This window comes from Diplotaxodon limnothrissa, linkage group LG5, assembly GCF_057381915.1.
Source record: "Diplotaxodon limnothrissa isolate DT_005_m linkage group LG5, D_limnothrissa_male_GT1.1, whole genome shotgun sequence".
NCBI classification, from domain to species: Eukaryota; Metazoa; Chordata; class Actinopteri; order Cichliformes; family Cichlidae; genus Diplotaxodon; species Diplotaxodon limnothrissa.
In genome coordinates this window covers 17,041,323-17,069,139 of record NC_140600.1, presented here as the reverse complement: position 1 = coordinate 17,069,139, position 27,817 = coordinate 17,041,323, and the positions used below count along the sequence as shown (strand labels likewise).

The 27,817-nt window shown below is 40.5% G+C and overlaps 5 protein-coding genes and 1 non-coding gene across 8 annotated transcripts; 3 read left to right on the top strand and 3 right to left on the bottom strand.

Annotated features, from left to right (window-relative positions):
• The first annotated feature begins 50 nt into the window (after positions 1 to 50).
• nek4 (NIMA-related kinase 4) lies at positions 51 to 8,632 on the top strand. Of its 3 annotated transcripts, none has more exons than XM_085353975.1 (16): positions 51 to 140; positions 1,455 to 1,721; positions 1,812 to 2,009; positions 2,756 to 2,863; positions 3,428 to 3,582; positions 3,743 to 3,887; positions 4,225 to 4,833; positions 4,918 to 4,968; positions 5,057 to 5,194; positions 5,694 to 5,858; positions 6,549 to 6,615; positions 6,732 to 6,844; positions 7,026 to 7,114; positions 7,228 to 7,439; positions 7,520 to 7,656; positions 8,377 to 8,632. In XM_085353975.1, exons 1-16 carry the CDS (start codon positions 51 to 53, stop codon positions 8,473 to 8,475), a joined length of 2,643 nt encoding a protein of 880 aa, XP_085210101.1. In that variant the 3' UTR covers positions 8,476 to 8,632. The 3 variants fall into 3 exon arrangements, with proteins under 3 accessions (XP_085210101.1, XP_085210100.1, XP_085210102.1); XM_085353974.1 differs by having other exon boundaries at positions 5,045 to 5,194; XM_085353976.1 differs by having other exon boundaries at positions 5,045 to 5,194; positions 7,023 to 7,114.
• A 569-nt stretch (positions 8,633 to 9,201) lies between these two features.
• spcs1 (signal peptidase complex subunit 1) lies at positions 9,202 to 10,678 on the bottom strand. Its single transcript, XM_085353978.1, has 4 exons — positions 10,524 to 10,678; positions 9,882 to 9,941; positions 9,713 to 9,799; positions 9,202 to 9,528 (listed from the first exon to the last, which is right to left on the bottom strand). Exons 1-4 carry the CDS (start codon positions 10,557 to 10,559, stop codon positions 9,403 to 9,405), a joined length of 309 nt encoding a protein of 102 aa, XP_085210104.1. The 5' UTR covers positions 10,560 to 10,678; the 3' UTR covers positions 9,202 to 9,402.
• A 635-nt stretch (positions 10,679 to 11,313) lies between these two features.
• glt8d1 (glycosyltransferase 8 domain containing 1) lies at positions 11,314 to 15,075 on the top strand. Its single transcript, XM_085353977.1, has 9 exons — positions 11,314 to 11,445; positions 11,567 to 11,665; positions 11,803 to 12,007; positions 12,103 to 12,220; positions 12,303 to 12,387; positions 12,492 to 12,604; positions 12,701 to 12,867; positions 13,052 to 13,164; positions 14,727 to 15,075. The coding sequence occupies exons 1-9, from the start codon at positions 11,430 to 11,432 to the stop codon at positions 14,909 to 14,911; spliced, it is 1,101 nt and encodes a 366-aa protein (XP_085210103.1). The 5' UTR covers positions 11,314 to 11,429; the 3' UTR covers positions 14,912 to 15,075.
• A 1,314-nt stretch (positions 15,076 to 16,389) lies between these two features.
• gnl3 (G protein nucleolar 3) lies at positions 16,390 to 21,591 on the bottom strand. The gene is made up of 15 exons (XM_085353973.1): positions 21,535 to 21,591; positions 21,279 to 21,337; positions 20,978 to 21,118; positions 20,683 to 20,802; positions 20,524 to 20,604; positions 20,308 to 20,443; positions 20,097 to 20,200; positions 19,213 to 19,363; positions 19,010 to 19,097; positions 18,648 to 18,825; positions 18,402 to 18,544; positions 18,044 to 18,180; positions 17,196 to 17,347; positions 16,900 to 16,966; positions 16,390 to 16,807 (listed from the first exon to the last, which is right to left on the bottom strand). Exons 1-15 carry the CDS (start codon positions 21,545 to 21,547, stop codon positions 16,707 to 16,709), a joined length of 1,671 nt encoding a protein of 556 aa, XP_085210099.1. The 5' UTR covers positions 21,548 to 21,591; the 3' UTR covers positions 16,390 to 16,706.
• Positions 19,466 to 19,598, bottom strand: LOC146631887 (small nucleolar RNA SNORA47). Its single transcript, XR_014906225.1, has one exon. It is a non-coding gene; the product is annotated as a small nucleolar RNA SNORA47 (small nucleolar RNA).
• A 2,822-nt stretch (positions 21,592 to 24,413) lies between the features above and the next one.
• LOC146631885 (uncharacterized) lies at positions 24,414 to 27,817 on the top strand. The gene is made up of 2 exons (XM_085353972.1): positions 24,414 to 24,628; positions 26,440 to 27,817. Exons 1-2 carry the CDS (start codon positions 24,448 to 24,450, stop codon positions 27,357 to 27,359), a joined length of 1,101 nt encoding a protein of 366 aa, XP_085210098.1. The 5' UTR covers positions 24,414 to 24,447; the 3' UTR covers positions 27,360 to 27,817.

Below are 27,817 nucleotides of genomic sequence, written 5' to 3'. Positions count from 1 at the left end.
GTCCTGTAAACTTTTGGCGTTTCGGGCCTCGTAATGAAGCGTTTTGAGGAATGATGAATAATTACACTTTCATCAGGGTCGTTGGGAAAGGGAGCTATGGGGAGGTGAACTTGGTGAAACACAAAACAGACCGTAAACAGGTGAGAAACAGAGCGGTTGTAAGTGGAAACAAACCCCAGATATGTTAAAATAAGCACGCCTTTCAATCACATGCTAAACGTTTTCGTAGAGACCCTAAAACCCTGCTAAGTACTGCTAGCACAAAGTTAGCATAAGTCCTGTAAAGTCTCACGGACTGAGTTAAGGTTTTATACCCACTGAAAACCAATGTTTCTGCTAACTTTGGCATTATAACAACAGCTTAAGCTTGTTGACCACTGTGATGATAATATTTCTATACTCTATTATTGCGTCTGACAGACGTGAAGTAGTCCATTCATAACTGACTTATAAATCAGAACTCTTTGCTCCTATAACTCAGCTTTTCATTGCACAATTTGTTTTCTTTCACGATGAAGCATATATGAAATCACCTCCTGCAACACGATTTTTGTGGGCCAAAGTTTGTATGTACATGAATATTTGTAATGATTTCTGTGAGATATGCTATGCCAGTTACAATTAGAGTACCATGTGTAACTCCAGAACTTTGTTTCATTTGGATTAAACCATCTTCTGATATTTTTATTTGTTTGTGGTACAACTTGCACATTTGCTCGATCCAGCGTGACAGATGGATGCAATTAGCATTTTCTGCCGTTTTGTGACCAAGAATTTCATGTTAAAATTAATTCTCTCAGCATTATTTTGGAATAGAACCATATCTCATTCAGAAAGTTATTTTATTATGTGTTCAAATATGTATGTAAATAAGTTTACAAGACTATTTGAATCTTCTTTTTCTTTCTTTTTTTCATATTTTAACTAGCCAATACTCAGACATTTATTTATTAATTTTTCCGTAATTACAGACCCGTTATGAAATACCAGTGAAATTTTCAGGCATGTCTTTAATAGTTTCCGAGATATTCATATTCAAACATTTCCTCAGATTTCAATGTGAGGAACAAGGTCTGAAAGTGGCTGATCCATCCATCCTATTTATTTTTCACATATGTCACAGTGGGAGCTGGGCATTATTCAAGATGTCATAGGGGAAGCAGCAGTATGGCACCTTCTAGCAGTGAGATGACAGAGCTACCCGTTGTACCATTGTGGGTTGGCCTTTTAAAAATATAAAAATTTTCAATGCATCTTCTAATAAACTTGTATGCATTCATATAGTTTAGTTTTTGTTTTTTAATGTATTTTTTCATAACAACTATTGACCAGTGTACTTCATTAAAGGTGTTCCCAGGCTGCTAGTCTATAGAGGAACAAAGGCATAGACTTGTAAAATCTATTCAAAGTGCATAGGTTTTGTTTTTCAGCACACGTGTTTGTGTTTCTTGTAGTATGTTATAAAGAGATTGAATTTGACCACCTCCTCCAAACGTGAACGACGTGCTGCGGAGCAGGAGGCGCAGCTGCTGTCTCAACTGCGCCATCCCAACATTGTGACTTACAAGGAGTCCTGGGAAGGAGATGACTGCCAGCTGTACATTGTGATGGGTTTCTGTGAAGGTGGAGACCTCTATCACAGGCTTAAACAACAAAAAGGAGAGCTGTTACCCGAGAGGCAGGTGGTGGAGTGGTTTGTCCAGATAGCCATGGCATTGCAGGTGAGTTCTGCATCAGTTTATGCATTTTTTCCATCATTTATTCACATAAAGCGACAGTCACTCTCTTATTTCTCTTATTTTGTATATCAGTACCTACATGAGAGGAACATTCTTCATCGGGACCTTAAAACGCAGAATATCTTCCTGACGAAAACCAACATCATTAAAGTGGGGGACCTTGGCATTGCCCGAGTACTGGAGAACCAGAATGATATGGCCAGCACACTCATAGGAACCCCATACTACATGAGTCCTGAACTCTTCTCTAATAAACCTTATAACCACAAGGTATTTTGGATATCTGTTTAAAATGACTCCTTGTCTTTGAAGTTATATAAGCAGGGTAAAGGACTGGGATGACTTATTAAACACAAATGTGTAGTATATGGAGTCAAACACATCAGCTAGGAGGCAGCAACTCTCAGGGCTTCATTAAAGGGCACATTAGCACATGCATAAATAGGATTTCCTTGATTGTTGTTCCCAGGCCGTTGGTGCATAGAGGAGTTGTTCTCTAAGCAGGACAAAGACATAGACTTTAGTAGCTATTAAAAGTTTTTTGTTTCAATGCAGAAGGAAAGCTTTGGCAGTGCACAGAGACAGTGTGCCAGGATGATCACATAAGAAATGAACTATCGTGTTTCTTTCCCACAGAAGTGAGACAGTGCTAGCGCTCTGCCAAATAGGTTATGGCACCAAACTGTATGTGTAACTTTAGCTTCCCTGATATAGTGTTTTATTGGCTCATTACATGTTAGCACACTGTGCAGTATAACCAAGGAATGTATCCACTAATACTGGCCCACATTAGGGCAAAATGTTATGTAGCTGAGGTATCCAGCTTATAAATGAAAGAAACTGCAAGTAGTAATGTAGACAAGTTAACAAGTACTTATGCTTTGAGTACTTAATTTAAAGGTCACATTATGCCAGGTACAAAGTCATGAAGTCCGCTCTCATGAATGATGCTCCCATAGACTTTGTATGATAATGATGCATACATCTTTTTATGGGTTTAATTTTTCTGTCTCTAGTCAGATGTCTGGGCCCTGGGCTGCTGTGTATATGAGATGTCTACACTGAAACACGCCTTCAATGCCAAGGACATGAACTCACTGGTGTATCGTATTGTAGAGGGAAAGGTGAGCTTTATATTTTAACATGTTTATGTTTTAAAAAAAATTATTATTCATTTTTTATTCGTGTTTTCTTTAGGTAAAGTATTGTAAGTTACAGTATCTATCCATCTATCTTTGTCTGGGTTACAACCTGGAACACCCGCCAGTCTGCCACAGGGCTAACACAGTGAAGCATACAACTGTTTACACTCACATTCACACCTATGGTCAATTTAGAATCACTTGTTAACCTAGTCCATGCATGTCTTTGGACTCCAGGAGGAAGCTGGACTATCTGAAGAGAACCCACACAGACATGGAGGAGAACATGCGAACTCCTTACTGAATAAATCCATTTTAATATATTATATCAAAATAATATCTATACCACAGTGTAGTTTAATGAGCCTAAAACGTTTGGGTGATTTTGTGAGTGTCACTTAAGCTCACTTGTTTACAAGCCCAGACTGTGGTTTCTGTGTGACTGATAGGTGTCTTCAACCATTTGGATTTGTTTTTTAATAATTAACACTTGTCCCATGTGGTTTATTCTGAACGGTGATAATTGTCTTCTGGGTTTCTAAACAGCTTCCACAGATGCCCAGTAAGTATGAGCCCCAGCTTGGAGATTTAATCAAAAGCATGCTGTCTAAGAGACCTGAAGACAGGCCCGATGTCAAACTCATTCTCCGGCAGCCCTACATAAAACGACAAATTGCCATGTTCCTTGAGGCAACAAAAGAGTAAGTTCCCTCTAAGTCATTTTAATGAAAAAAATCAAAAATGGTGTTTTGAAATTTTCTTTGTATGTTTTTATAACCTGATCATTTCTGCCCCTCTCTTTGTGCAGTGATCTCTTTGTTCTTAAAGGCTTATTATGTGTCTTGATTTTCACTTCCCCAGAAAAACTGCCAAGTCACGAAAAAGACCTGTTGGTGGCAGTGGTGATTGTAGGACCAGCAGTGTGTCACCTGTGATGTCATGTCAGCCAAAGCCTGAGAGGCTGGCTCCCAGTCCACAACCTGAACCTCGTGCCAGGGTAAAGCGGGTAAGTTAAGGATGAATACTAATACTGATTTACCGTAATAAAATGAATCCTATGACTTATATTATTTTTATTTACACAGTGGTAGACTGATGGAAGCCTACACATATCAGTGTGTAATGGTAATGATACTCAGTCAATCCTTTCTTTTGAGTTTTCTTATTTTCATCTCATCTGCGCTCATTAAAAAACTCCCCCCTTTGTGGAAAGTATTTGTTTTCTACTTGGATATAGCTGCTATATAGAAAGAACACTCCTATTAAACTTTTTGTGATTCAGTTAAAGATGTTCATATAAACAAGGAACCCTCTGTGATTGTTATTTTTGTTGTTAAACTCAGAAAGACGACAAATCGCAACACTTTAAAGGCCGGAACGGTGTGGTAGACAGCACTCCCATCCAGACGCCTCCGCCATTCAAACCCTCTTCACCTGATGCTCTCAGAGCATCCCTGCTTACTGTTAGCAATATCGATATTGATATCCCCGTGCAGCTGGACAATGACCTGATACAGAGACAGGTGCAGAGGCCCCAGCCTGTCGTGTCGCATCACCGGGCAGCTAATGAACCTCTCACGCACAATGTGAGCAAAGACAGCAAGGTGAGAGGGAAACCAGATCCCTTTCCCCCTCCTTCGCCACTAAAGCCCCCTCTGAAGTCTGTATCAGGTGTTTGCAGCACGAGAGAAGACGAAGGGAGGGTGGCCGGTGACTTGTCTGACTTTCAGCGACAGGCCAAATCAAACCCTGGGGACAAGTTATCTATCTCGGGGGAGAAAAAGATTTCAGATATGGACGATAAGGATGACACCATGGAGTTACTTAAAAAAGCTGATCCACAGGACCCAAATCCAGAAAACGAGGTTCTAGAAGCAGATGCAGACAATAAGAACAACACTGTGACTCTTTTCAAGCATGCTCCAGCACACCTACCTACCTCAGACATCCAAGTAAGTGTCCTAAAGTACCTTCTTTTGATGTTTTCATCTGGAGTGTTCGGTGTTTGTTTTATTTGTTCAATTATATCTCTGTAGGAAAGCCTAGAATCTACTGAAAAGCTGTTAGAGCCACTCCCTCCACCACTGGTGAGTGCTAAATAATGCAGATATAGTATAGAACACGTTGCCTCGTGTTAATGCAATTGTATTTGTGTTTTTTCAGGAACCCGTTAAGGAAGAATCTCCCTTACAAGCCAGTAAGCCAGATCGAGCTGCTACATGTCTAACTCCTCTGTACCTATCATCAGAACCATCTATATCACAGCAGCACAGAGGAAAGCACACAAGACAGAAACATGAGGACCAGGACAAGGTAAAGACTGATACAGGAGTGATGTTGCTGAAATCATTATCGTTCTAATGATATTTTAAAGGAATGGCAAGACAAAAAAGAATGTGTCTGTGTAGGTTCTCAGTCATCAAAATCATCCAGGCATTCTTAAGAGCTTGACAAGGAAGGGAAGTGGAATTCTTCAAGTTTGTAAAGCTGTTTCACCTCTCATCCAAGACGCTTCTTCAGTTGTAAAATAATCGGAGGAGAGTCCCTGTTGGATGAGAGGCGAACCGTCTTCACAAACCTAAAGAAATCCAGTTGCCTTCTTAACGATGCTCTCAAGAATGTGCTGCTGATCTTCTTTCACTGACCTTTCACTGACTCTCCAGTCAGCAAATTTCATTTAGCATTTGTTTTGGTTAAGATCTATTCCTAACCACTTTCTATTGCAGTGCTAGCCAGCCAGCATGCGTGACAGTAACAAAGGAGTGAGTTAGGCTAATTAAAGCAGTTGCTGCATCTTGTTTTGTCCTTTCAGTCCAAGGTGGCCGCTCTTAGACCTTTACCTCAGCTTCCTGTTGATACTGTAGCTGTGGAGGGGAAAAAGAGGAGCAGGAGGAACTCGGAGACCAAGAAAGCTGATGTGACTGTGACCTCAGAATCAGTTAGCTCCCATAATGATGGACTTTTACCAGCACCACAGGTGAGGGCATTCCCCTAAAACCACAGCTTTTAATTTCTGAACATTTGCTTTGCCTAAGACATAACGTTTTTGAGAGAGATAACAGATTATCTATATCTGCATTTTTTAGTCTTCTACATCTTAGAAACAAATGTCAGCAAGAGTAAAGAGAACAGTGTCAAAACAGGAGCAAGGCCAAGGCTATACTCAAACTTTGATATTTTATTATTTCCTTATTACAATATGATGACGTCAGCCTGTTATGGCATCATTTGACGTTGTAGGCCGTCGTATTGGAAAAAATAGAAAATATGTTGTTCAGCTCCATTTCATATGTTACATTATTCAGTATAATTTCTTGAAAGTTTTTCTTCAAGGTCAATCTTTACTTTGGGTGCTAACAATGAAAGTCAAGGTCAAATGTTTAGCTGATCTATCTAGCTGATCCCAAGGCCTAGAATGTTGTTGTAAAGTTTGAAGATGATCTATAATACATTTTGGGGAGCAGTTTTTACTGATTTTCACCAAAATGAAATCACCTCGAACTGTGAATGCTAGTCTGCTAACCAACAGACAGACAGACAGACAAACAAATAGATCCAATTACATACTGTGTAATTGGATCTGTGGGGGCAGAAATGTTATTTCTGTTTTAATTCTTGTCATGTTTCATAGTTTATGCAATATTGTTCTATCAAATTTTATTTTTAGGATCGTCCCCTCTCTGCAAGAGAGAGAAGAAGACTGAGGCAGTCCCAAGAGAGTGCCAGACAACCATGTACGATACTCGAAACTCAAAGTGGAGCATTTTGTTGCAAAACAAACAAAAGGATTTACAGAAATTAATATTTGTTTCTACATTTCTGTCTCTGATTAGTTTTCTGTCTTCCCCAGGTGTTAGTGCTGTACGGAGGGCATCTTATGATGTCACGTCCACCAAGGCTGAGCACGACAGTGCCCCATTTACTCGATCTGTGTCTGCCTCTTTTGCAGAGTCCAATAGTAAGGTACAGACACGCCACCCACTGTGACAGTGCATTGACTTTACTGTTCATTTGTAAGCTACATTACATACTGACTGTGGCACTGGCCTGACTGAGAGTGACCCACTGCAAATTCTGCCTATTGTGAGGCTAATCTGATCCTATCGTACTGAGTCTGAAACACATATCTGTGTTGTATCAGCAGGATAAACTGCTGGAGCAAAAGTCAGATGAAGATGAATGCAGCTCATCCACAAGTTCCACAGAGCGTTCAGAAGGAGACTGCAGGGAAAGGTAAGAGCATACGGCAGTAGAATTGAGTGCAACTTAGCTGAATTATAAAACTGAACCAAAACCTAAATTTTCTTAAACGTGTTTATAATCCATGTTTTGTGGTCTCTCTGCAGAAAGACTGAATCCAGCGACATGCACGACTTAGTTAATATGATGACTCAGACTTTGAGAATGGATGTTGGAGATGGTGTAAGCGAGGGGGACAGAGGCAGATTTGGCTCTACCGCACTGCCAGAGTTTAAACTGAACAGGAAGTACAGGGATACCCTGTTGCTTCATGGGAAGGCTCGAGAGGAAGCGGAGAACTTGTCACTCGGTCAAATAGGTTAGATGCTTTGTTCAAACCCTTTGCAATATGTCAGTCTTTATGAAACTCCATTGTGTTAAATATGTATGTCACTTCAGAAGGCTCTCCATCTGGTCCGGCCAAAATAAGAAGAGCCATAGAACGTCTGAGAACAGATGTGGTGAAGGGCCTGGGGGTCAAGCTGTTGGACAAAGTGCTGGAAGTGATGGAGGAGGAGGATGACGCTAAAAGAGAAGTGGGTAAAACACATCCAATATCAAGATAAAATTACATGGATAGGTCAAGGTTTAATAAACCATATAGTAGTGGAGAGGAGAAAAACATTATTATACCAATCTTCTTGGTTTTAAAAAAATCAAGAACAATATCTAAACAAGTGCAGGCCTCACTTCTCTCAGTTCACGTCAAAGTTTATGGGAGAGCTGGGAGAAACCCCAAATGAAAATTTTGGAGTGGCCTAGTCAAAGTCTGGACTTAAATCTGATTGAGATCCTGTGGCATGACCGTAAACCATCCACTGTGGCTGAAGAGTGGGTCAAAATTCTTCCAGTTTTGTGAAAGACTTATTGTCAGTTTTCACTTGATAGCAGTTCTTGCTGCCAAGGGTGGCACAATTAGTTATTAGTTTTAGGTTTTTCACACAGGGCCAAGTAGGTTTGGGTAGCTTTTTTCCTGCATGAAAATATAATCCAAAAACCATATTTTGCATTTACTTGGAAATATCTTTGTCAGATATTGGAATTTGATGTTGCTAAACATGAAAGTATAACAAATATGGAAAAAACTAAGAAATCAGGAAGGAGGTGAATACTTTTTCATGGCCTCGTACATTCAGAATATCTAATGAGACTAACAAATTTGCCATTAAAACACCACTCATGATCATGTACAGATAAACATGCCAGTTCACAGTAAACTGACCCCACTTGTCTTCCTTTTTTTTTTTTTTTTTTAGCTGTGCCTTCGCAACCTAATGGGAGATGAGAAGTACCAAGCCTATGCTGTAATGGTGAGGCAGCTGAAATTCTTTGAGGATATGGCCTTTAAGATTTAAAAAGCACTATATATGAAAGCTTAAATGTTTTTCACAATCGTCTGTGTGGAAACCCCGAAGTAAGCTGGAGCAACAAATCTTAAATGATGACGCACATCAAGATGGTCTTTACAAGAAATATACCAGCATTCATGTTCAAACATGGACTGAATTGAAAACTGCTCAAAGGCATTTTTTTCCTGCCACTACCAACATGATTGTTTGGGACTGTTACATTTTTTTCCAGACAACATGCAAGATCTCACTTCTGACTGCAGGGTTTATTATGGGACTGTCATACAGATATAATCTTATTGTGTACATCACATGTAAATGAAGTTAATTTCTTTCTCTTTTTTTAAAACTTAATTTCAGTATAAACACAAAATGTGAAAGCATCTAAGGATTTTCCAGATCCCTATGCAAATATTTTTGTCATGTTTAAGCACGCTCTGTCTTTCCATTTGCTGTAGAGGAATATCACCTTATGTATAATGCAAACCAGAATTTCTAGAATGGTTACATCTGTTGAGGACACTAAATCTTCCCCCTACTGCTCAATTGTATTTTCTTATAGACAAAATAATGTAAATTAGATGTAGATATTAACATGTGAACAATTTCTAATAAATCCTTAATGTATTTCTTGTTTATTTTTCTTGTTCTTGTTTCTTGTTTTATGTTGAAAACCAGAATAAAACATTTAATTGATAAAAGAACTAAAACAAGATGACTGCATGTGCATTCTCAGCATTCCCAAACATAAACATAATTTTAAAAAAAACATGGACTGTATCAGGTGTTTATTATGTGAAACACAGGTTTCATTGCTGGGTAACACTGTAACAAAGGGTTCTTACTAAATGCTTCAAATGTGAATTGCAAGACTTCAGTACAACATCCAATATAAAAAGATGTATTAACAGGCAGATACGGGGTGCCTGCGAGTTATTTGTGCTTCTTCTTTTTGGTGCTTTCCTGAGGTTTTTGGCTGGGCTCTGCAGTGCTCTCTGGTAAAGCCGGCTGCCAGGACAGAGGATTCCTTCTGAACATAGGCCATGGAGGCAAGGTCAACTAAAGCAAAGAACAGACCCAAAATTAAGTTATGATGGATGTTGTTAAAGGGCTGGACAGGTGTGAAAAAACAAGCGAAAACAACAATGTGTCTAATTCTGACATGTTTTCCTCTCAGGCTGAAAGGAGAGCAAGGACAGAAACATGTAACAGGTGCACAATGTATCTATCATGGCAAACTTACCACACAGGAGACAGCAAAACCAGCCAAGACAATGTACACTGTCCACCCGAACTGTTCAATGATCAGACCGTACACAAATCCAATCGCCTGCAACAATTACACAAATATCTTAAAATCTAACTTCAAGTAAAAATTAAAAAAAAGATTGTGTGAAATTTTGGTTAGTTACCGCTGAGATGAGTATTATTCCCTGGAAAATCTGTTCTGCCAGCTTCTGACCTTTATAATCCTGGAAAACAGTTGTTTGGGGAGGGAGGAGTGTGTGTCAATGAATCTCTTATTATTATACGTGAAAAGGATGTACACCATGATTGCTTAAGCCCTCCTATGCTACTTAACCCCCACCCCCCCACACACACACACACACACAAGCAATAACAGAAACAAGTACCAATGTCGTCATTAAAACAGCTTTTTCTCAGTGTAAAGTGTGCAGATGAATATAACACCAAGACCCTTCAATTCCTGACTGAAGGTTGCAGTGTAGTAATGAGTTTGTCTTATGGGTCCGAGCACACACATCAAGCTTCTTTAGGTAAGACAATGCATTTGCAATATCAATAACCAACTAATAGCTGCTGAGTCATATGGTAAACCTATCTTTTAAATCTTCTTAATTAGGAAGAATGATCTTCTTCACGATTTTAGGTTTAGGGGATAAATCATATAACAGCTGTTACCTGCGTAGCCACAGACACATCGGCCAGCTACCGTTAGACAGGTTAACTTTAGCTCAATAGCACAGCATGCACGAAAGTCAGTGCGAGCCTGACCGTGCAGTTTCTGATCAAATAACCCAATTACCGCTTACCATATGCGTGGGGATAGACTTGAATATAGGCAGCATGTTTCCAAATGAAATAAGCTACCATAAAATTGAAAGAATTAGCGAGAACAAATCGAAGGAACTGAATTTCCGGTTTCAAAAAGATACGTCTGTAAACGAAAAGGACCCAATTACAGCGGAGGAAACCGCGCAAGCGCAAAGATCTACAACGCATACGGATTGGACGAAGCCGTACGTGGTACAGTCAAATTTGGGTTTAGTATGATTGGCCACACAAGTGCCAGTCAAAATATGTGGCTCCATTATTTTAGTCGTATATATATATATACATACATATATATACATACATATATACATACATATATATACATACATATATATATACATATATACATACATATACATATATACATATATATACATACATATATACATACATATACATATATACATATATATATACACATATATACATACATATACATATATACATACATACATACATATATAAAAAACGTAGCTTATGACACGTTTGTGTTAGTAAAACGCGACAAGATGTAGTTTTTTCAGTCAGGCACATCAGAGACACCTCTTACTACGCGAAGGCGTGTGGATGGGGCGGATTTGATGATGTTGAGTTGGCAGTTTGGTTTCAAAGTGAATTCTTCTTAAAACTCTGCAAAAATTGCAAAACTTTTGTTTGTTTTAACGTACTAAAAGCCAACGCTAATGTCCGCTAGTTTGCGGGTGGTTTCTCGTGTTTATGAGGTTTCTGCCACGCAGCGGTACAGCAGCAGTCCTCATTAACTGCCAGATGATCCTGCGCCTTCTGCGCGCAAACCACCTCTGATGTTTATGTTTTAACCTTTTTATTATTTGGTTTGTTTTCTTTTCCTTTCACGTGCTGGAGGGACGGATGAGATCATTACTATGGGACTGAGGAGAGGTAGGTCAGTTTGAATCATTTGCAGCTTAGCTGTAACTAGTTCTGCAGAGTGTGTGAAAAGCAGAAATAGAAAACTTGCAGAGTAATAATGAGAGGACTATATACTTACTGTGTCTTTCAGTTAACGTGATCATTCTTGTGCTGCTGGCTGTTGCCTTCCTCATCATAGTCCAGCGAAATCTCCTCAATCTCAGTGACTTTTTGCACACAGAAAAGCCAGGTATGGTCATTATCTCTGTGTTCGAGTCTTCACTGTAGTGTGGGGCACACACTCTTGCGTGGAGCAGTTAGGTGAATTTAAGTAAAGCCATACAAAAAGTTGATGTAATGCATTTTTAAATGTGCCTTTATGTGCAGATGAAGGGCTGATTCTTCCCTTTGAGTCTGAACTGTCTCCAGACTTGAATTCGGCAAGGACGGGTGAGGAGATTCCTGTTCTCATCACCGCTGCTGAGGACAGACTTGGTGCTGTTGTTGCTGCCATGAACAGTGTGTACAGGAACAGCAAAGCCAATGTTGTCTTCAACATCGTGACCTTGAATGAAACCGTCGCTCACTTAAAGTAAGATATTTCAGCACGTCTCTCTCCTTAGGTGCGGAAAGGTGGGAGTTTGTGAACTTGGTCATATTTGACCTGTCCTTTTCTTTATTTTACAGAGCATGGCTGAGTAATACTAGACTAAACAGTGTCAAATATAAGATAGTAATTTTTAAGCCTGAGTTACTTAATGGGAAGATATCTAAGGATCCTCAGACCCCGGAGGCTGCAAAACTAGTAAGACAACTACAGGCATACACATGTTGTTTGCATGCCTTCCCCACTAGCTAAAACTTGTTTTAACTGTATTTTTTTTCAGCTGACCTTTGCCAGGTTTTATCTTCCTGCTTACATTCCCGAAGCAGAGAACGCTATCTATTTGGACGATGATGTCATTGTACAAGGTGAGAAGTCTCCAGAAATGAAGAGATTTGGTTATGAAATGAGGCCCCCTTTTTTTTTTTTTTTTTTTTTTAAGATCAGTAAATTCTTTTCTGTTGGCTCTCAGGTGACATTCAGGAGCTCTATGAAACCAACCTCAAACCAGGACATGCCGCAGCCTTCTCTGATGACTGTGACTCGGCATCTGCCAAAGGCATTGTTCGTGGTGCGGGAAATCAGGTGGGCATGACCCACAAGAGCTTTTCAGAGTAAAACAAAAAGTTAAGAATATCATACACTGTGATGCTTAATTAGATGACAAATCTCTGTTAACAGAATAATTACATTGGCTTCTTGGATTTCAAGAAAGAAGCTATCAAGAAGCTGGGGATGAGAGCCAACACTTGCTCTTTCAATCCCGGGGTCTTCATTGCCAACTTGACTGAATGGAAGAACCAAAACATCACCCAGCAGCTGGAGCACTGGATGGAGCTCAACACACAGTAAGTGACTCAGACTGGCGCAATAATGAATGGACTTCAAACAAAGGAAAAAAATCCTACTGTTAGTTACAAAACATGAATTTAGAATAGAATAGACCTTTGTTGTCATTGTACATGTACCTTGAAATTTAATCCAGTGAATCTCTTTCTTTGTTTTAAAACCGTGATGTTTTCCTTTTCTCAGGGAGGATCTATACGGTAAAACCCTCGCAGATAGCGTTACCACTCCTCCACTCCTCATTGTTTTTTACAAACGCCACTCTAGCATTGACCCCATGTGGCACGTGAGACACCTTGGTAAGTTCTGGCTGATTTCTAATTTTAAAAATTGCACGCTTGACTTTTCTCAGTTCATGGGCAGTTATTTTGCGCCTTGGTTTTTCCACACGCTTCTTGCGACCCTGTTGACTATTTTGAATGAAACGCTTGATTGGTCGATGATCACGCTTCAGAAGCTTTGCAATCTTGAGACTGCTGCATCCCTCTGCAAGATATCTCACTATTTTTGACTTTTCTGAGCCTGTCAAGTCCTTCTTTTGACCCATTTTGCCAAAGGAAAGGACGTTGCCTAATAATTATGCACACCTGATATAGGGTGTTGATGTCATTAGACCACACCCCTTCTCATTACAGAGATGCACATCACCTAATATGCTTAATTGGTAGTAGGCTTTCGAGCCTATACAGCTTGGAGTAAGACAACATGCATGAAGAGGATGATGTGAACAAAATACTCATTTGCCTAATAATTCTGCACTCCCTGTATAGCTCGTTACCCTAACCTTAACCATGTTCACGTTCTAACCCTCAAATCTAACTCCAAACGTTTTTTAAAAAACTTTTTTTCCTGAGTGGACATCAGCAGGTTTATTTTTTCCATGTTAAAAAACTATGACATCACAACAGTGTTCTTGTTCACTTGCAGCGTTGAACTTTGACAAACGTTAATGCTGCTGATTCAAGAACAAGTCCAACGTGGAGATATCAGATACATCCACAAGACCAGGCTGCTTGACAAGCTTTTAAAGACACATTTAGCCTCAGAATCTAATTATTTATGTGGTCTATAAGGCCAGATGAATACTATGTAAATTACTTGGGGGTAAATCATTTAAATAGGTAATTTTTTTCATGGTGCCAAGTTGTAGATTTCTCTGCCTTCTTTAGAATATAATGGATCTAAATGGCACCTTGTGGAGCTTACAGTGCCGTAATGAAAGTCAGTAGCGACGCGTCTCTTCACAAATTACGACATGCTTTCTTAAAAGAACAAAAAATATTGTGATCACTTAAATGTAAGAACTATTCTTTTACTCTTTTATCTGACTTCACCCATCAACTGTTTCGCTCTTCAGAAGAAAGCATGAATTTAGTTTTGTTTTTCCATGTTCACCACCACATAATAAGATACTTCCATTATGTTCAAGAAAAAGGCAGCGATTTCTACATCTAATATTTTTAAAATGGTGGAAATCACACCAAAACAATCCAGATAGATATATGGCAGGCTGTTCATTAGTCTGAGCATTTTGCTGTAACTGACTTAAAACAGCCACCTCCTAGCCTTGTCTTCACTTCTAACTAATACATGCCAGTGTGGTCAAATGTCTCTGCAAAGAGGCAAATTGTCAGTGTCAGACTAGTCCTACAGCAGCCTTTTGATGTCATTAAGTGACTTTTAATTGTGCAAAAACTCTGTGAAAGATAAAAGTATTCAGATCACATGTTTGATGATCATACAGGATGGTCCTGTTTTGGTGATAAAAAAATATGTTTCTCTTCATACAATAACAGATTATATTTTGTGCTTTCAGTGTTAAATATGCTAAATAAAAGAAACAATTCTGTTCATTTTTCAGGTGTAACAGGTGCTGGAAGCCGCTATTCTTCCCAGTTTGTGAAAGCTGCCAAACTCCTGCATTGGAACGGACACTATAAGCCCTGGGGGCGAGGATCCTCCTTTACTGATGTGTGGGACAAGTGGTTCATTCCCGACCCCACAGGAAAATTTCACCCTGTGCGAAGACACACGGGGGACAGCTAGACTGAAAAATGGGCTCCTTGAACCTTCAGATCGGGTTCGTAGCAGCAGGAAAACTTCTTCATATCTCAGGAACTATGCAAATGTCATGTGTTTTAGTTCCATCGTCCTCCGAATGTGGACCTGCCTATTCTCATCTTCCAATGAACAGAGATTTTTTTTTCTATATCCAGAGTATATTGTTGATAGCTTCGAATTGCATTTTTTTAGAAATATTTTGTTAAACTAAAAGTAGACCATTTCAAATACTGTTTTACTCCCACTCAGCTGAGCATAAACCATCCGTGTCAAAGTAAATGGCTTTTAAGTAGGTGTGTTTAGCAGCTAAATAAGGATTTATTTACTTAATGTGCATATTAAATGACTCAATTATCTGAGCTGTCGTTAGAGTGAGTCACAGCCACAGCTTATTCCTGCTTCTTTCTGATCAGCTAAGTTTGAATTATAATCATTAGCCATGCAAATTCCTCATGTCAGTACCTCAGTGCAGTACTTCCTGTGGAAAACTATATTTTTAAGTCTTGTATAAATCCTCTACAGGTTAACTGCAGTCAAACTAATGGTGCATGTTACTTTACCATAATAAACACTACCTGTCCCGCTTTCATATTTAACAAAAAAACGGTGTTTTGTTTTTTGTTTTTTTACACGAACCACTAAGATCACTGCACCTCTGCAGGAACAGAACAGCTTTGCACGAACATCTCCTACTTTAGTGCTTCATTATCAGCATTTTCCTACTACCTGTTTAAAGTTCCCTTACTGGTGTAAATGTCTTTTTTTTGTATATCAAATAAAGGTTACATGTTTATTAAACTCTCGTGATTCTTTTTTTGTCCAATATCTGCTAAATCTTTTTACAATTGCATCTTCTTCAGAATTCGGTACCTTTTGTGACAGTGTGCCAAATATCAGGCTTAAATCCAGAATTTGATTTGATTTCCCAAAAATAGCAGTCGCCATTCATGAATCAGAAATTGCTACACTTTTCAAACATGTCTGAGGGATTTGCAGAAAGTTGATAAATATTTGGAAAGTCCAGTCTTTTGTGATCATACCGTTGCTTTTGTTGTGTACAGTGAAGATGCTGGTATCTTTGGTCACCTCTACATGTGCTAGCTCTCATTTTCCTAATAGGGATGGACAATAACAAAACAAAGACACTGTAGTTAATACCTTTAAAATTAGGCTAAGATGTTTCCCAGTGGGTTGTGTCAGATGGATGTCCCTCCCTGAACCTGGTTCTGGAGGGTTCATCCTGTTAAAAGGGAGTTTAGAAAAGTTAGTTTTTATCACCAAATGTTTGCTCATAGGGGGTTGTCCGATTGTTCAGGTTTTCTCTGGTATTACTGTAGGCTCTGTAGATATAAATAAAACTGAATTAAAGAGGGTTTTCATATTGAAATGTACTGATCTAAAAAAACAAAAAACTCCACACAGCAGAAGGCAACAGATTGTTTCTTTTCAGGTTTATTACCTTGGTAGTACGATGTCTATTTACACTGCAATACAAGATATTACAAAGATCTTGTAAAGAATCAGATATATACAGATGCATGCTATGCAATAAAGTCCATCTCTTGGTTGGTGGTTATTCCAAGAAAAACAAACCGACTGATTTATCAGTTGAAAACTTTCAGATTAATCCCACAGTAAGCTGGGTTCAACCCAGCTGTACTCTGAAATCAGTCCACTAGCAGGACAAGTGAAGGCACCCAAGTGACTGTATATCATCATTTTCATGCATTCTGCTGAATCCAAAGTCTGAATGTCCACCAGGCTGCAGGCACCCGCTCAATCATTTAAAATCAGTGTTGAAGTCATAGGCGTCGTCTGTGATAGCTGTTGAGAGGCTGATGTCAATGGGGACAGACTGAAAACGCACGTTTCCTTTTTTTCCTGCAACGAGAAAGCAGGAGATGTTAAGTAGCTGCCTTGATGGGACCAATATTCTAGTGACAAATGAAAGCAATCTTTTTCAAAACATTTACTTTTGATTGTCTTTTTCTGTAGTTTCTCAGCTTTCTCCTTTTTATTCGAGTCCTCCGTGGTTTCAGTCTGTAAGAAGAGCGGATGGTTCAGTTATTTAAACTCAACAAGCTCAAAAATATACAGTGTGTTTTATTAAGAGAAAAAAAAAGGGTTCCAGTCATCAGGATCAGAGTTGGATTAGAAGTCTTCATGAACAATTCAAGACTTGCATTTTTGTCCTCATTTCCAGAAGAGTGGACCATCATTAACATTTTAAGCAGCTCTATTGTTTGACAGGTTTCCCATCTGTAATTACCTCGCTGCTTTCTTCGTTCTGCTCTGCTGCTTCTTCTTCTGTGGCTGCAGCTCCAGGCTTTCCTTCAGGGATGTCGGCGACACTCAGCAAACCTGAAGTCGGCCCTTTAGAGGTGAATCCTATACTGCTGGCCTGGTTTGGAAATTTAACAGCTGCAAAAGGGAATGTTTTCAACAAGATTAAAAAATGAAAACACTGTAATACATTCACAAGTGCTGACCTGAAAAGCCCACTTGAGGCCTCAAAAGGCCAAACTGCAATTCTTTACACCTCACACGAATAGAACATTAATATTAACCGTAACTACTTCCTGCACTCTCAACTTTTATTTCTAGACCTCTATCAACCAATCCCTGAATTTCAAAACAAGCATCAGATGGGAAAGGAAGGTGATTTTATGACTCTAAATGTGCATGATAGTTGTGTCAGATGGATTGGTCCATTTCACATTTTGGACCTCTTAAAACCATTTGAGCATCATTTGCTTATTATTTATTATGTTTAATGTTGCTGACAATGTCCTTTTCCAGCAGTATAACGGACCATGTCACAAAACTCAAAAATCAGCTGAAACCTGCTTCCTCTGAAATCTTTTGGGATTTCAGTATCAACCAAAACCAGAGGAATATTTCCAGCACTTCACTGAATCTATGCCACAAGTAATTAAGGCACTTCTGAAGGCAACAGGGGCTCTAACCCAGTAACTAACCAGGTGTAACTAATAAAGTGGCCGGGAACCATTTACCTCTGTAATAGTGTACTGTGTTTGCCTTACATTACACAATGACACTCACCCCCCCCCCCCCCCCCCCCCAAAAAAAAAACTTCACAAAATTTCACATTAATACCTTTCAGAGTTTCCTTGTTTCCCGTTTTTATTTTGTTTAGATTCCAGCCATTCTGCATCTCAGTGACCACGGCATCAGACAGGTAGGCAGGAAGGCTGTGGTTTTCTGGTGCCTTACAGTGGTAGCTCAGTTTGGCTCTGAGGAGACATCAAGCCAGAGAGCAGGATTTTTTTTTAATTCAAAAGCACTAAGCAGTTTGCCAAGCAGCATATTTACAGCTCAGTACAGCACAGTATCTGGATCAGAGTTGGATTAGAAGTCTTCATGATGAACTCCAGAAGTGCATTTTGTCCTCATTTCCAGTCATGCACTGCAGCTGCCCACCTTCCCAAGACAGTATAAAAGTGCGCACACTCACCCTGTCCAATCTGCAAGAAACGTGGTGGCCGCCTGCTCTGTGTTGGGAACGCCGCCCTTCTGCAAATAACCACGCTTTTTGGCGAAAAGGGTCAGAAACTCCAGAGAATTTCTGAAGTCTGGGATGTTATACTGAAGCATGATCTGGAACAATCAGAACAAATAACCTTAATTTATTAAAACTGTAATTTACAGCAGCGACCAAATTTGTAATGTTAACACCTCCTGTGAGAGAAACTCTTCGTACCTGGGTCTTATCACACTGCTTAAGCAGATTCCTGACAGCCTCCAGCACACTCTCACCGCCTTCCTCCACCTGCAGGCTCCTCAGAGCCATCGAGGCCGGAGGGTTGGATGGCGATGCCACAACTCCTGGGCTGTCTATTAGCTTCACATTCTTTGCGATGTGCACCTCTTGCATCATTCTGGTGAATTGTAGAGAGGAAAAAAAAAATGATGATGCAAAACAAGCGAGAGGGTCAGAGAAACGTATTCACCACCAATATTCACTTAAATTACAACTTTTAAAGCAAACTAAACAGAACAATTGCAAGCAGTGATACAGAAGAGTTCTACTTAGAGACTGGATTTTTAAAGATTGCCACTTACTTGGTGGTGCCTCTCTTGATGCCAACATTGCATGCTAGGGACCCCTTTATACTGTTGATGATGCTGCTCTTCCCAACATTAGGAAAACCTGAAGGTAAAAGCAAGTGTGCAAAAGATTCAGTACCCTGAACAATTGACAGTGAATGAAACACCCATCAAGGACATTGATGGCAAAAAAAAAAAAAAGAAAAAGAAAAACTTACCGACTACGCCGACTCGGAGTGAACCTTCACTCTGCGTTTTATCAGCGTAGCTTATGAGCAACTCTGCAAGACAACAGTTTCCAAAGCAGGCTGCTCCTCTGGATCTGTCCAGCACTTCATTAGAGGCCACTATCCTGCGCTTTTTGGCTTTCTAATGAAGAGCAAAACAGAGATATCATGAACAGTTAAAGTGGCTGAGGATTGCTCTTTTGTAAAAATGGATACCTCGTGTCTGCATGCATAGAGATTTTTAAAAATGATCCACAAACACATCTCAGCTCTGCGTAGAACAGGCTGAATTAATCATGTGGTTTGTTTACTACTCTTGGAGGCTATAACCAGTTATAACAGCACAGAAGAAGCTGTCCAACCTTCTCAGTCCTCCACATCATTAAAAAAAACAACAACCCTAATTTCTAACATTTCTTAGTAACCACAGAACTCACACTAGCCACTGTTGAATAACAGTTTTAAAACACGCTCGTTATTTCAGCCCTCTATGACAGACAACTCGTGAAAATGAATAAACTGCATCTGTGATCTAAACAGACGGTGGACTGCTTTCAAAGCAGAAAGTTGGAGCTGTCACCAGTTCAGTATTGACCAAACATGAGATGTGATCAGTCTCCCTTTCGCTTTTTAGTTATGATGTTGGGTGATGGCAAGAAAATCATTTTAGCAAAATCTCACTGTGCAAAATCTCAGGTGAATTGACTCTTTTTCAATCCCAGGCGGAGACACAAATCTACTTGGGGTTGTGCCACGCATCCAGCGTAAAAATAACTAAATAAATCAAACTTACGGAACTACTGGCTATTGTGGCAAAATCTGAATGGCAAAGTCTTCATGTTTTTAAAGTGTGGAGAGTAAAATGCACCACCTACCACAACTCCATCCCGCAGCTGTGTCGATGCTTTAAATGCCACAGCAGGAAACTCCTGCTGCAAACACTGGATCCACCTTTCCACGGTCTCTTTTGGCACCAGGTCTGCAACAGACAAAGCCAAAAACCAGTTTAATCCAATGAAATTCACGCAAACACATCAGGGTTTAAACTGTACGTGAAACATGAGGCAGGATCCCAAGTCAATTTACCTATTTTGTTTAAAACCAAAAGTAATTTCTTGGTGCCTCCTCTCTGCAGCACAGCCTCCTCGAGCTGTGGACACCTGCACCCCAGTGGATCACGAGCGTCGAGGACTTCTATTACTACATCGGATGCATCGATTACCTGAAACAGAGGAGATCCCTTGAGCGTTAAGAGCTATTATTCTCCAGGGTTAGACCACACCTGGGAGCAGGTAGCTTTACCTTGTTTAATTCAGCACAAAGGAAGTGTTTTGAGCTCCTGTCTGGGGCAGGCTTTTTCTCTGACTGAGTTCCATTGTCATCCTATTTAAACAAGACAAGGTCAGCAGAGAAGAGCTTAAAAGTTGAATACACATAAGGTCTTAGCAATGGCCTTTTTACCTTGCGAGCCTTCTTCGCCGTGGGTTCTGCTGCTTTACTCGCAGCCTCCTTCTCTTTCTTCCTCTTCTCAGCTCGCTGCTCCTTTTTAGCTTGCCTCCTCTTTTCTTTTTCTTCCTCGACCTATGAGACAGATTCATTGAAAGACTCTTACACTTTACCAACACAAGAGACATACTGCACATGAATGTCATGATGATCAAAGCACAGACTTTTTCATGGTTAGATCGGGACTGTGCATTAACCTTCAACATGCTCCCGTGATGATGTGCGCAAGAAAAGCCATTTGACTGCTAACCTGTAGCCTCCTCTGTTCTGCCTCTCTGAGGATCTCCTCTTTGAAAGGAGCACTGTTGGGCACTCCGATATCCTTCTTCACTCGTTTGCTCACTCCTTTCTTCTTTGCCTCTTTCCTTAGCTTTCTGTTGTGCTCCCGGACCTAAATACACGACAAGACTGGGTCACTCAGTTACATGGGGACACAAAAATCCGTTTGGAAAAAAAAAAAAAAAAAAAAAGTCTGGTCCACATGGGCCTCCTGTGGGAAACATTTACTCAAACGTCCTGCTAGAAGTTAGTGTCAAAGTTAAGGCGCTTACCTTCTTCTGTATTTTATAACGTTTGGCACATGAGAGCCGCTTGCTTGCCTTCTTTAACTCTGAAGACGACAGAAAAGAATAAAACAGTTAGTGGTTGTTAGCTGGAAGCCGCGCTAAAGCAGACTGAACAGGTTTACCGGCCACCAATGACAGCCGCTAGCTCGTTAACCGCGTGATTAACAGACCAGTAAAGCTCTGTATAATTATTCCACTTTATTCATAATGAAGTATTATTGTAACAACGTTATTTACTTACTTGGTCGTTTCATGATGGAGCCGCAGACCTACCAATGTGACTGAAATGCTCTCACACGTGGGAGACGGAGAAGTTTGATGTCATGTCACTTCCGGTTCTTTCAGCGTGTGGTTGGGATTTCGCCACCTGCTGGTCAGGAGGGTTTAGTTACAATCTTGTTCTTCTTTCGCCACAGCGGATCATCTGCCTCAGCCTCATCCTCTGTAGCTCCAACCGTGTCCTTCTTCATTACGTCCATGAATCTCCTCTGTGGGCTTCCTTTTTTCCTCCTCTGTGGCAGCTGCATATTCAACATCTTGTGTCCAGTGTATCCACCTTCCCCCCTCTACACGTAGTCAAATATCTCAGTCTTCAAGGTTCAAGGTTCAAGGTTCTTTATTTGTCACATGCATAGTTATACAAGTATAACACACAGTGAAATGTAGCCTGACACGCTCCTCGACATGAGCAAAAAAAATTTGGGGGGGGGGGTGTAGAGGAAAAACATTATATATATATATATATATATATATATATATATATATATATATATATATATATATATATATATATATATATAGTATATACATTGGGTGAATGTGCAGTAGTAGCAGCAAGCAGGTGAATTCTGTACATTAATATGAATAGACATCTGACTATTTTACAAGATAGACAATATAAACATATTTAAAATTAAAGGAATTGAAATGTACATTGTGCCTTGGTTTAGTGTCTGGAAGAGTCCTGACTCAGTCAATTATAGATGATGTGAGAGGGCGGGTGTGTGTGTTTAGGGCACGGATGGCTTGTGGATAGAAGCTCCTCTTGAGTCTCTCTGTCCTTGCCCGGAAGATGCGGAACCTTCTACCAGATTGCAGAAGTTGGAACAGTTTGTTGCCAGGATGGGACGGGTCCTTCAGTATCTGCGCTGCTCTAGTCTCCTGGTGTAGGTGTCCTGAAGCGGGGGGAGAGCAATCCTGCAGCAGCGTTCTGCTGTACGGATCACTCTCTGGAGAGCTTTTTGGTCCTTCACACAGCTGTTCCCAAACCACGATGTCATGTTCTGTGTGAGGATGCTCTCCACAGCGCCTGTATAGAAAATCCTGAGGATCTTTGGAGAGACCCTGAACTTCCTCAGTTGTCGTAGGTGATACAGGCGCTGCCTAGCCTTTTTGGTCTGGACCTGAATGTGGGCAGCCCATGTCAGGTCTGAGGAGATGTGGACACCAAGATACTTGAAGGACTGCACCCTCTCCACTGGAGCTCCATTGATGATAATGGGCTTGTAGTCAAGTCAAGTCAAGTCAAGTCAAGTGGCATACTGTCATTTCAACCACGTGCAGCGGTACAGTACACAGTGTAGCGAGACAATGTTCCTCCAAGACCATGGTGCTACATATAACATATAACAGACAATCAACACAGGACTACATAAAGTGCGATTGTGCAAAAATAACAAAACCCCCCAAAACTAAACACAATGAAACCAGACAGAACAGAACAATACAGACACAAGACAGTGCAGACACAACAGTGCAATAGAAAAGTGCAACAATGACAGTGGGAAAAAGCAGCTTGATGTATGAAGGTGTGTGTGTGTGTGTGTGTGTGTGTGTGTGTGTGTGTGTGTGTGTGTGTGTGTGTGTGTTTAATCCAGTCACTGAGTTTTCAGGAGTCTTGTTCTCTAACTTCGTCTCCTAAGCGTTCAACCTCAGATTTCCCTCTGATGTACTTATTTCTAATCTCATTCATTCATTCATCCGGGTCACTCCCACAGAAAATCCCAACATCTTCAGTTCTGCCAACTACAGATCAGCCTCCTCTCTTTTGGTCAGTGACACTGTCTTCCAGCCGTATATCATACCAGGTCTAACTAGTAACTTATAAACCTTCCTTGTCACTCCTGCTGTTATGCTTCTGTCACAAATCTCTCCTAACACTTGTCTTCAGTTACTCCACCCTGATTAAATTTTCTTCTTCACCTCTCTTGTGCACTGTCCAATGTTTTGGATGGTTGACTCCAGGTATCCTAACTCACCCACTTTCACTACCTTTGCTCTTATCAGCTTCCCTATACCCATCATCCTTCTCTTTCACACATTTCTACCCTGTCTTGCTCATTCCTTTTCTCTCCAGAGCATACCTCCAGATAGATCACAGTGTTATCTGCAAACATCACAGTCCACGAACACTCCTGTCTGACCTCATCTGTCAACCTGTCCATCACCACTGCAAACAAAAAGGTGCTCAGACCCAATCCCACCTCCACTTGAACCCATCTTTCACTCCTACCTCATACATTTCCTGCACCACCCACACATACTTCTCTGCCACTTCTAACTTTCTCCTGCAGTGTCACAGTTCCTCTCTTGGCACCCTGTCATATTCTCTCTTTACATCCACAAAGGCACAGTGCAGCTCCTTATGACTTACTCTGTGCTTCTCCATCAACAATCTCAAATGCTCACTGATCATCACCTCTCTTCTCACCCTAGCTTCAACAACTCTTGCAACAAATCTTATGTACACGTGATATTTTGTATAAATAAATAAATAAATAAATAAATAAATAACACAGCAAATATTATTTGTATTCCTTATTTTTGTGTGTTCTCATTCTTGCTGGCTCCTGAGTGCAAATTTTAAATCACCAGAAACGGATACGTGTTGGAATTACATTTAAAAAAAAGCCCAATGAATTTGAAACGAATAAAAGAAATTGAAAACATTCTGCACAATAAGAATGAAACAACCCCAAAACTGCAAGTCAAAGCACAGGAAATATAACGAAAAACAAAAATCATTGGAAGACAATCCCTGGGGGTAAGAAGGCAGAAGAAAGTAGTTGGGGGTCACGTGACGGGGTCGAGCATCTTTTTTTTTTTTTGGTCCGTTTTAGCTGGTGGCAGGAGCTCCGTGCAGCCCAAAACAAAAATGACCAAACTGCAATTTTTAAACGTCTTTTTGACTGAGCGTCTCATGCTTGCTGCGCAGGAGATTTACAAATCTGTCGAGGACACGATTTTGGAGTACCAGGAGGAGATAGCGATCCGGGAGCGGGAGAACGACCATCTGAGACGCAGGCTGCGAGAGGCTGGGATTGAAATATGGCCAGGTTAGCTCCACTCTAAGCTAACGGTGCAGTGGTTTCTTCTTCTGCACTATTAGCCGAGTGTATGCGGGGAAGCGGGGATTGGTAGGCAGAGGAACTGAAACAGAAACGTCAATGATGAAGAGCAGCAGCAGCAGAATAATTTCGACCCGCTTCCAAGCAAGTCCAGTTTGGTCGCTGACAAGCTAGTTGATGTTAGCTGCTGGTGCTGTTGTTGTGTAGGGGCTAGCGCGATAGCAACCTTTGTTCGTTAGCCAGCCTGCTAGTCTACTAGCCTAGTGCCTATACCCGGGCTAGCACTGAGCTGTATCTGGATCCTTGTGTGTATACTAACGAATTTGTTTTGCAGACGCATACATTATCTGACAGTCACACATGCTGGAGAAGGAAAAGCAAACAAACCACCACACAAGTGATGTGTCAGCAGTGTTTGTTTACCCCGGTCTTAAACCCCTCATTCACAAACACCCATAATTCACTCGGGTTCCAAAGTGCTGGCAGAGATGCCATTTAATTATTAGAAATATAGATACTGTTGTTTGCATGACACATTAATCTAAATTACCAAATTCCTGTTAAATCCTCTGTAATTTCTTTTAATACATCACTTTAAAGTCAGGGGTGTTAAACATAAGGCCTGGGGTGCCTGAATGGACCAGGCAAAGACTCCAGTTTAGCCTAATGAATGGCTTTGGAAAATGTGAAGGACGGCATAAATGTCTGACTTTTTGCTGCATCTGTTTTTGAAAGTTTTATAGCTTTGTCTACAATAAAACTTCCCAAACCAATTAAGGATTTGAAAAAAAAAAATTTAACAATTAAACTCTCCTGTTTTATAACATAGTTGGGGCAACAAGCTACTTGAAACCTTTCTATAATATTACATATGCATCTCTTACAATTTAAGAGTCATGCTGAGAGATTTCTTTCATTTACTACAGCAGCATTACTTTATGTTAAAGAGAAACAGACATAAGGTTGAAATTTCACCTTTATATGAAGATATCTCAGGGAATTTTTTTTTTTTAATTTTTTGCACTGACAGAAAGTGGGACTTTCACCAGATCCGCACAGTTAAGATTGGAGTGGCTAAATGTGGCATAACTTTATCTATATAGAATAATTTAAAACAAAAGAAGTTGACCCAAAGTAATTTACAGGCACACTCTTTTGTTATTCAGGTTTCAAAAGGAGGTGTGGGGTTGGGCAATCACCACAAAGGCCTGGTTTGCTTTAGTTTTCTGGGGAAAATGCATTGAAATAAGTTGTTGGGACAATGACCTCAGTGACCCTGATGCAAAATATGCAGTTAAAACATCTGTAATAATTATATAGACAGGATGTCCAACATGTCACCATCAACAGACTTTGGATGGTATCTTTAAAATGGTACACTTTAACTTTACCCTTGTAGCTAGACTACACATACACTGTATTTACTGAGTATGTCTTTAGGCCATAGTCTTGCCATTATTGGTCATAAAACAAAAGGTTTAGGATGCCACCATGTCACTCGTACTGTAAGCTGTGACCACGTCAGATTTTTAACATGGCATAACTAAAATGAAATATTTCTGTTCTATTAGTTTTACTTAAGAGTGTCGCACGTTCAGCTCTTTGCCTGTTTCATGTTAAAAAGAAAGAACAGAAAAAGGTTAACAAAGAAGATGCATCTACCATTTCTTCAAGCTCTTGTGTTGAGGAACAAGGGATTTTAATATTTGATTTCAAATGTCATCAACAGGCTGTTAACATATTTTCTTCAATGCAGTCAGTGGTTTCGTCTGACCAGCTTCCTTCCAATGTCTTTTCAGATCGTCCGTCCATGGCGTTGTTGGACGAGGAGGATGGTGAGCATCCGCGACGCGAGTGGAGTCCCAGCATGGGGCACGAAGAACGCATTCCTATTCAGATCAAGGACAAAAGAGATATGCGGGCCAACCAAGCGGATGATCAGCTTCGGGGACATGGTTCTTGCAGCACATCAGAGAATATGTTCTCTCCTCCTCGTGTTGGAAATGAATATCCTCAGGATGGCCCACACACATCCAACGTCCCGCAGAATCAGGGTGTGGAAAACAGGGAAAGGGATCCTGGATCTCGAGGTCCCCCGAGGCATGTGAAGGCAGAGAGCGGAGCTGGCCACAGAGGCTCGACTTCCTCCAACAACGGCGCCCAGCCTCTTGCACCGGTCAATCCAAACTGCTCAAACGAGAACAACATTGACATTATTGGGGTGGAGAATGGCGGACAGATGGTTGGTGCTAAGGGTGCTGGAAACGCAGCGAACAGAGGACAGGCTTCTCACATGCGGAACCAGGGAGCCAGCGCCGTAGACTGTCCCCATCAGAAGTCCCCCCTACAAGGCCACATGTCTTCTTTCTGTTGCAAAGTTTGCGGTGAGGCGTTTAGTCACATTGGCCACTTACACGTGCATGTGCAAGTGCACACTCGGGAAAAACCTTACCGCTGTGGAGTATGCGGAAAATGCTGCAGCTCCTCAGGCAGACTTCAAGAACACCAGCGTAGCCACACGGGAGAAAAACCGTTCCGCTGTCAGATTTGCGGAAAGGGCTTCACACAGATGGCTCACTTGAAGGTGCACATGAGGATCCACACAGGAGAAAAGCCATACAGTTGTCCTGTGTGTGGCAAGTGCTTCAGCCGCTCTGACAAAATCAAAAGGCATCTTCAGACCCATAGCCGTGAGGGAACATATTTCTCAGGGCAATGATGCAACTGTGTTGCTATACAATCTGTTGTGTGAATCTTGAAGAAACTTTTCTATAAAAAGCTCAAATTGCTGCCATTAGGACGATGAGTTGTTTCTTCCAATATTTCAGGATCGAAAAATTCTGCAAATCCTGGAGAACTTTTTTTTTTTCTAACCTAATAATCCTCAGTCCATCAATAGAATTTATATTAGCCAGTTTAGTTTGTTGTTTAACACATTTTTTGTACTTGTCACTGAGTGTTAAATATTTGACACCATTTGCGTCATTAGCTAGACTTTCTGTAATATCTAGCCTTTCTTTAGTCAAATAAATAGCATGAAGAAGTCTTCCACCCACATCTTGAAGCTGAGACACATCAAGATCTGCAAGAATGTCCAGCACAGTCACAGCTTATGAGCAGCCGGTCACTTCCAAGTCACACATGAGTTTTAAAATCTCTCACTTTATGACTTAAACT

Coding starts and splice junctions, on each gene's coding strand:
- nek4 (XM_085353976.1), top strand. CDS start 51: ATGATGAATAATTACACTTTCATCAGGGTCGTTGGGAAAGGGAGCTAT. Junction 2,010..2,755: donor ATAAACCTTATAACCACAAG/GTATTTTGGATA, acceptor TTCTGTCTCTAG/TCAGATGTCTGGGCCCTGGG. Junction 4,969..5,044: donor AGCCACTCCCTCCACCACTG/GTGAGTGCTAAA, acceptor GTGTTTTTTCAG/GAACCCGTTAAGGAAGAATC.
- spcs1 (XM_085353978.1), bottom strand. CDS start 10,559: ATGCTGCCTATATTCAAGTCTATCCCCACGCATATG. Junction 9,800..9,881: donor GAATAATACTCATCTCAGCG/GTAACTAACCAA, acceptor TAATTGTTGCAG/GCGATTGGATTTGTGTACGG. Junction 9,529..9,712: donor GTTTTGCTGTCTCCTGTGTG/GTAAGTTTGCCA, acceptor TCTTTGCTTTAG/TTGACCTTGCCTCCATGGCC.
- glt8d1 (XM_085353977.1), top strand. Junction 12,388..12,491: donor CGATGATGTCATTGTACAAG/GTGAGAAGTCTC, acceptor GTTGGCTCTCAG/GTGACATTCAGGAGCTCTAT. Junction 12,605..12,700: donor TTCGTGGTGCGGGAAATCAG/GTGGGCATGACC, acceptor CTCTGTTAACAG/AATAATTACATTGGCTTCTT.
- gnl3 (XM_085353973.1), bottom strand. Junction 17,348..18,043: donor AAACAAGGAAACTCTGAAAG/GTATTAATGTGA, acceptor TCCCTTTTGCAG/CTGTTAAATTTCCAAACCAG. Junction 16,808..16,899: donor ACAGAAAAAGACAATCAAAA/GTAAATGTTTTG, acceptor TTCTCGTTGCAG/GAAAAAAAGGAAACGTGCGT.
- LOC146631885 (XM_085353972.1), top strand. CDS start 24,448: ATGACCAAACTGCAATTTTTAAACGTCTTTTTGACTGAGCGTCTCATG. Junction 24,629..26,439: donor TGGGATTGAAATATGGCCAG/GTTAGCTCCACT, acceptor ATGTCTTTTCAG/ATCGTCCGTCCATGGCGTTG.